This window comes from Geospiza fortis, unplaced genomic scaffold (genome assembly GCF_000277835.1).
Source record: "Geospiza fortis unplaced genomic scaffold, GeoFor_1.0 scaffold11, whole genome shotgun sequence".
In the NCBI taxonomy this organism is placed as follows: Eukaryota; Metazoa; Chordata; class Aves; order Passeriformes; family Thraupidae; genus Geospiza; species Geospiza fortis.
Genome location: NW_005054304.1, coordinates 1,309,199 through 1,316,896, shown reverse-complemented (window position 1 = coordinate 1,316,896; position 7,698 = coordinate 1,309,199). Strand labels below are relative to the sequence as shown.

General features: G+C 41.6%; 1 protein-coding gene across 6 annotated transcripts in view; it reads right to left on the bottom strand.

Moving 5' to 3' along the window:
* WDFY3 (WD repeat and FYVE domain containing 3) overlaps window positions 1-7,698 on the bottom strand; it is a 120,765-nt gene that overhangs the window by 46,304 nt on the left and 66,763 nt on the right. For all 6 annotated transcript variants that reach the window (XM_031066449.1, XM_031066452.1, XM_031066450.1 and 3 more), the window contains 6 exons: window positions 5,675-5,856; window positions 4,422-4,653; window positions 3,641-3,801; window positions 2,359-2,470; window positions 1,763-1,953; window positions 150-302 (listed from right to left, as the gene is read on the bottom strand). In XM_031066449.1, the coding sequence (XP_030922309.1) occupies window positions 150-302; window positions 1,763-1,953; window positions 2,359-2,470; window positions 3,641-3,801; window positions 4,422-4,653; window positions 5,675-5,856 (1,031 nt within the window). The remainder of the gene's footprint in view (window positions 1-149; window positions 303-1,762; window positions 1,954-2,358; window positions 2,471-3,640; window positions 3,802-4,421; window positions 4,654-5,674; window positions 5,857-7,698) is intronic.

Sequence of the window (7,698 nt, the reverse complement as noted above, 5' to 3'; positions counted from 1 at the left end):
ATCTTGCTGCTCACCTGCTTCACTGTACTATATAAGAAATAGGAAGTTCTCAGTATAACAGCCTAATTTGCTACTGTTGAGTATTTGAGGTACACTAGACTTAATCACTATCCAGCAAAATAATCACTCTTCTGTGCAGCTCTACATACTTCAAAATCACAGAGCAGGTCCTGGAAGGCAGCAGAATTTGGGATAATGGATGTCTCGTGTCCGCTGTCAACAGTTCCCACCAAGGAAAAGGTCAGGTGGAGAATGTGGCTGTTCAGAAGAGACCGTTTCTTCTTTAACAACATTGCCAGCAGCTTAAACAAGTAAACAGAAAAGGAATTAATCCTGTGAGCACACAGCAATGTTGTCTAAGCATGCTGGAGGAGAGATGAAATGCCTGTGCCCCTTTTGAGAAGGCCTTTAACGTATGTCTGCTGGTTGATACTCTTGAAGAAAGAGTTTGAAAGTGGCATTGCAGTTCATTACAAAAGTGGCATATCCAGGACACTCTCTAGCTCATAAAACGTCTGTTTACACCACAGATAGCATCTAGGCCCTGAGGATTAGGGACACACACACTGCTCTCAGCTCCCTGGCAGTCAGTCAATGACAGCACATCCTTAAGCAGTTATGTTCCTGGACAGCAATCATGGACATGGCAGACAAATGGAGCAGGCCTAGAGCACTGCATGCCCAAATGAGAGGTATTCTGGCACTGAAAAAAACTAACATAAATATGAATAAGCCTCTTTTTTCCTTGCTATGCTTTGTTCCCCTAGGCATGACTGCAGTCCTCACTTCTGCTCTAACTTATAACCTGGGCATGGAAAGAACCATTTGCCAGATTTGCTGTTATAGTCTCTTTTCTTCTGAAGCAAACTTGTTTAAACACTCAACATCCTGGCCTGTTCAGCTTTACCATCCTCATTGAAACACTAAAGAAACACAGATTTCTGGGAATCTCCCTCAAACCACACTATTTGCTGATCTCAATACAAGTGGAATGTAAGGTCATTTGTGACGATCCACTGACTACTCATGATACAAGAAGGACACTGTCTAGACTTGTTTGCTCACGGTAAGCCAAGGTCTGCACCAGGCTCTTTGGAACGATACGTTTTGATGTAACTGCACCAGGGACTAGCATTTCAAGGTTTCTAAATACACAGCCCAAACCACAGAACTTTCCATTTCAGTAAAGCAACCTCCTTGAGAAACATAAAACACACTGCTCATGTGAAGACCTCTTTGAATCAGTCAACCAATCCTTCTGCATAAGGATTGCCTTTTCCCCATCCCAGTGGAGAATTAATATCTTCAGCTTGAAAGGAACCAGCATCACTAACTACAAAATCCATGCAGTCTCCTTAAAAGGATGCTTCTAGGAGTTCACTTGTTTGGGTTTTTTAATGTATCCTTATCCTCTCTCTTGCTGGCACATCAGAGACACAAGCTCCCGGGCTTCCAGGGATGGGTTCAAAATCACAAGAAAAGACTCATTTAAGTGCAACAGTTGTGCTCTTCGTGATGTTACTGAAGGCTCAGTTTCAGCAATGCAGCTAAATGTGCACAACGGCTTAGCAAAAAACTTTTCACCCTCTCCTTTAAAATACATTGTAAATAATTCATCTATGCTAATTAACAAAGACCTCAAGAAACATTTAAAGAGAAACTTGGGTTACAACACAACAAGAGATTTCCATGGGAACTGTGATGACGAGCAGTGAAATTCAATGCAATCAGCCTAGTCTGTTTTAAGACATTTCTTACATACCTGATAACCTTTGATTCTTTCCATCTCTTTGCTGGCCAGTGGATTGCTCTTTACCACACAGACCAAGGCTTTCACAGCTGCATACAACCCTTCCACATCTGATGCCATGGCTACAAGTCCCAAAATAGCAGCAGCCCCACCAATGTACTGTAGTGTAGTGGCAACAGGTTTGGGGACAAATGTTCTTACTCCTGAGCACAGAGAGAATTAATTAAAATACATTCAAATCAAATTTTTGCAAGAAATAATTGTGAAAATATGAAAGCATTTTTCATTTTAGCATTACTTGAAATATAAAAAGAGGGTTACTAGAAGAATTATGACACCTTCGAAGAGAAAGTGAAGGAAATATATAACAATAGTTTATGACCTAAGGTAAAGTAATTGAATATATTTTAATATTAATGAATCATAAACTGAAACAAGTATCCCATGTGAGCAAAAAAGATAATATATCCATAAAACATAAAAATGTTCAGTAAATACAATGCACCATTAACATTCATCAATCACGTGATTTATTTTCTAGACCTAAGCTCTTACTGACAAGTAATTAATAACTTTAAAGCATAATAATTCTTAAGTGCTCAACTCACCCAAATATCCTATCAAAGCTGCACCAATGGAGCGTGCTGGTCCATTCAAATGTCCTGCTGAGTTATGTAGCAGCTTCACAGGTGTGGCATTTTCATGAGAAGAAATTGCCAGCTGAAGAAAACAAGAAAAAACCAGCAGGAGTTGAAGGGAAGAGGTTATTTTTATGCAAGCCCAAAATCCATAACTTACAAATTTTCCTACTGTGACCAGGAATAACATAAAACAAACCCAGATTAAGCCTTTCCTCTCAGGAGAGATGCTCCATCCCTCTGATCATCTTGGTGGTCTTCCCTGGACTCACTCCAACAGGTCCACGTCTCTCTTGTGCTGGGGACCCCAGAGCTGGATGCAGCACTGCAGACAAGGTCTCACCAGAGCAGAAGGGAAGAATCCCCTCCCTCACCTGCTGCCCATGATGCTTTGGATGCAGCCCAGGACATGTCTGGCCTTCTGGGCTGTGAATGCACAGTGCTGGGTCATGCCCAACCCCCCTTCTTCCAAGTTCTTCTCAGCAGGACTGCCCTCAATCTGCTCATCCCCAGCCTGGATTGATACCAGGGATTGCCCTGACCCAGGTGCAGCACCTTGTACTCGGTGTTGTTAAACCTCATGAGCTTCCGCAATTGGCTTGCTTCTCTATGAGCCCACCCAGTCCTGGAACTCATCCAGATCCCACTGGATGGAATCCTGTTCTTGAAGTGTGTCAATAGCACCACTCGGTTTCATCAGTGAACGTGCTGAGGGTGCACTTGATCCCTCTCTGTCATTAATAAAGGTATTCAATAATACTGGCCCCCACATGGGCTTCTGAGGGACAGCACTTGTCACCAATTTCCATTGGGATTCTGAGCCACTGACCATTATCCAGTGCACGCAACTGTCCAACCACTTTCTCATACATCTTAACAGCCCACCAACTGAATCCATACTTCTCCAATTTAGAGAGAAAGATGTAGTGGGGGACTATGTCAAAAGCTTTACAGCAGTGCAGATAAACCACATCTGTAACCCTTCCCTTGTCCACTGATGCAGTCACCCCATCATAGAAAGCCCCAAGACTGGCCATCTAGTGCCTAGAGAAGCTGTGAGTTCTCAGTTCCTGGAAGCATTCAAGGTCAGGTTGGAATGCACTTTGAGCAACCTGACACAGTGAAAGGTATCCTTGCCCACAGGAGGGGGATTGGACTAGATTGCTCCTGGCTGCATCGAGCAAATTGTCTTGAACCAAATTAAAAGAAAGGAAAACGCCATACACATTTACTGACTGACTTCCCAACATACCTGTTTGGCAATAGCTTTACTATCCAACTTGTTGTAAACTTTCCTTATTTTTGCCACTGTAAATGAAGAAACTGACAGTGCATAGAGACCAAAGGAGACCTTTTCTTCTGGTACCAAAGATACTGGTGATGGATTGATTCCTTCAGACTTCGAATCTTTACCTTAAAGACAAAACAGAAGTTCCCTTCATTAATGGTGTTGTTTTTCTTTTAATTTGAACAGTAAAACCTTAAGCAACTTATAGTGCAGAATAGGTATAAAAAAAAGATTTTGCAAATAGCTGAGATGTGATACTGTCCAGCCTAAAGGCTGTAAACTTCCCTTCTCTTCTGAAGGAAAACAAAGCAATCAAAAGCCAGAGAAGCATTTGGTAAATCTGCATCTTTGCCTGTGACAACTGGTTTTTTATTACAGTTTGATAGGAAAGCTGCCTTGGAATGGTATGAGAGACACAAGATTCCAAGAGAATATATAACCATATCTTTAAAATTTTGTATCCTTTCTGATTTCACTTTCTACAGATAAATATTGCATGCAGTATGAATAATGACTTTTCTAACTGGCTTAAAACCAAAGTGAGGAATACAAGCACTTCTACTATATCTCAGCACAAGAATTTGGATTCCTATCATCCTCTTCAACAGCAGCTACTAATCTTCCTGTGAAGAGCAAGCTTTTCCTCCCTGCTCCTGCATACTCTCTCACCTCTTCTGCCAGTACACACACAAAAACTCCAGCCCAGCCAGCCCAAGTTACCAGGTGCCACCTGACCTGTACTTACATGGAACATAAACCGCTTGGAAGCTCCCGACGTAATTCGGTCCCAGCTCGTACATGGTGCTGACCCCTGGGGCAGGCAGCACTTCCTCCAGGAAGTGCGTGGGGCCCAGGCGCCACACCAGGGAGGAGAGCTGGCGCTGCGCGGGCGGCGTGCCGATGTAGGCATACACGGTGCTGACCACGGGGGGGTTGGCAGAGCCAGAGCCACTGGGGCTGCTGTGGATGTAGTGCAGCTGTGAGGGAACAAAACACAGGCAAGTTAGTGAGGGAGCAAGGGTACCGTGACAAGATCAGAAATTTTGTCCAAAAATCGTTTTGCAAGCCAGGGGAGGTACTAAATGATTGCTATGTAACGGAGGGTATTCTGACACTGTACTGAACATTAAACACAAAGGAAATGTGAAAACCAAAAATGGCTATCAAAAGATGAAGATGTGTATGGAAACACAGAAGAACATGACAATTCTGGGCCTAAAAAAGCTGTATCTTGATTCTAAAGACATGGTGCTCAAAGTAGTGCTGTTTCTCCTTACCCAGCCTTTGGAAATTACATCATTTCAAGTTAAAGTGCAAATGTGATGAACTAAATTCAGCAAGACTTTTCAAATGGTTAAACAAATAAACGAGTAAGATCCTGGCTAATATATAAAGACAATAACAACCTCACAGGCTTTTGTCCATTTACATTGTAAAAATTCTGTTAGTAGCTATTAAATGTAGTCATGCATAGCCAGAGAGATGGCCAGATAGACACTCATGTATTACAGCTGTCAGCATAACAACATACTGTAGTCCTCCTCTTGCAAAAGGAATACTAGGAGGTAAACTCTGGAAGTCAACATGCTGTTTTACCTACAGCAGTATAGTAACATTAGCTAGTTTAAACCCCACACGAGGTTATGCTTTATATCTTAAAGCCCACACCTGCCAGTTGTCAAATGATGTTTGGATATCTGTTACAGCTTGGGAACATTTTGTGCTCAGTGGACAGGTCCACTGTGTTCTTCACTGCTCTCTGCAGTTTCTTCCACCTAACAATGAGGTATTGATCTTTGCAAATAAATGTGGTGTTTGCTTGTTGTTTTTTGTTTTGTTGCTTGGGTTGGGGTTTTTTCTATTCTGTTGGGGGTGACCACCTTTTGGACGGGGTGGTGGTGGTTGATTTTGCACTTTTTTCTCGTAAGGTTTTTTTACTGCACAGAGAAAAAAAATCACTCAAACCAGTAAAAATGAGAATTGAAAGATTTATTTTACCTTAACAGTGTTAACAAGCTGTCCATCGAGGTAGAGTGCAGCTGTGCTGTTCTTCAGCATGCCTTTACTCATGACCAGAACTAGGTGATGCCACTGGCCTTCCACAATGAGGTCACCGCAGCGGAAACGGGCACAACAGGGAAGAATTTCATAAAACGATGATTCCTCACTGAAGTCATCAACTAAAGGAAAAGCACCAGTTAGTGGGCACCAGCAGAAATGTTACAAGAGCTTAAAAATCTCAGGATATATTCAGACTTTTGACAATTGTATTTTTACCTCTCACCTTCTCCCCTCCCTTTAGAATTTTAGCTGGAATTACTACTTGGCTCAAGTCTTTACTTTCTCTTGCTGCCATGCAAGTTACAGAAAGATCTTTTGTTGTTTTCCTGAAGAAGTTTCTACAGTAGCAGTCACCAAGAACCAACAGATGTGTCCCCAAACCCACAGTGCTATTTTTCACCTTTCTCACACTGTGGAGAGGATGATACCCATACTCCAGACTTTTTATTCCCACTTTTGCATCACAAAAATGACCCTTACTCTACTTAAAAGTTGTCCCAACAGAAAGAAAAAAAGAAAAAAAAAATCCCCAAAACCCAGGGAATGTTTCAACCATGAACTTTTCAAATCTCTCTTCATTCTTTCATACTGAAGGAAAAGAAACCATTAATCCTCTTACCACAACAGCTGCCTGCACAGGGAGAACACTCATTTCTTTAGAAACAGCACAAGGAAAATGTTAAAAGCAGAGTATTTAGAACTAACATTCAGATAAAAAAAATAATCTCAGATTCTTTTTCTTAGCCAAACATCTCTAATCACAATTCTTGCTCTCAATAAGGGTCCTTAAATCACCCCATCATCCCATTTACTCTTACAAGAGACTGTCAGCACTTCCAATCCCTGTGTTGTGCACAACACTTCCAGTGTCAGTTCTTCAGGTCCCTACCTGCTCAGCACTCAACAGTACACCACCAACTATGATTTAGACACAACAGGGTAGCATTTGAGTGAAGCAAAGTGTCCTGGTTGAAGTAAAAAACAGTCTTGATAGTCAGAAACGTTCACATCTTCTCTGACAAAGCCTTTTCAAATCCAGTCTCTTTCAGGGAGTTTGATTATAGGTGCTCACTAAACTAGAAACATATGAACTATAGCTTCAGTGCAGGCTAAAGCAGTTAGTGTGAAGATAAACTTCCTTCATTCTCTAAGAATTTGGTCCTCTGAGAAAGAAAGTACTGTCAGTATCTTTGTAATTTAGGAGGTTTAATTCCTACTTTACACTATGGGTTTTCAACTCTCAAGTTTCAGGTTTTGAACTTGACTTCTACTAAGAGAGACTGCTGCAGTTAATGATGTGAATGTCTGCTTACAGATTATTCCTTACTTTCATGGTAACAGTTCGCTTAGTTGTTTGTGAGAGTTTTTTTTAATAACAACAACTGTATAAACTCTTTATTAGTGCTGCCTACTCAGAAGTAAAGAACAGAAGCAGGAACAGGTTTTGACAACCCTTTGGGCTGGTTGGTGAAGAGCTAAGCCTGAAACACACGCAGAAGGCTGCCCTGCTCCTCTCAGCTCCTCCACAGACTCAGTGTGCAACAGCCTGTCAGAACCAACCACTTTTGGAGGCTCTGATGGAGGACAAGGCTGGAGACAGCTCATCCTCAAGCCCCTGAGTGCACTGATAGCTCTCTCTAGCAAATTTATTGGTATCACCAGCTTCACTTAGATCTTCACTACACCTCCTGTAATTCCTCCTTTGGTCACAGATACTGAATGGAGATACAAACTGTTTCTGAAAACTGACCACAGCATTAGAAAATGAAGTGAATGACTGCTTGCCTTCAAAAATCCCTCCAGTACTGGGACTATCCAGACTGAAAAAGCCTTCAACCTACTAGTTTACTATTTCCAAACTTCTTCAAAGCAAAGACATTTAAAATTTACACATCAAGACCTCAAAAGATGATGTCTAAAATGAATGACACAATATAAATCAAAGGCAAAACCTTTCAAAA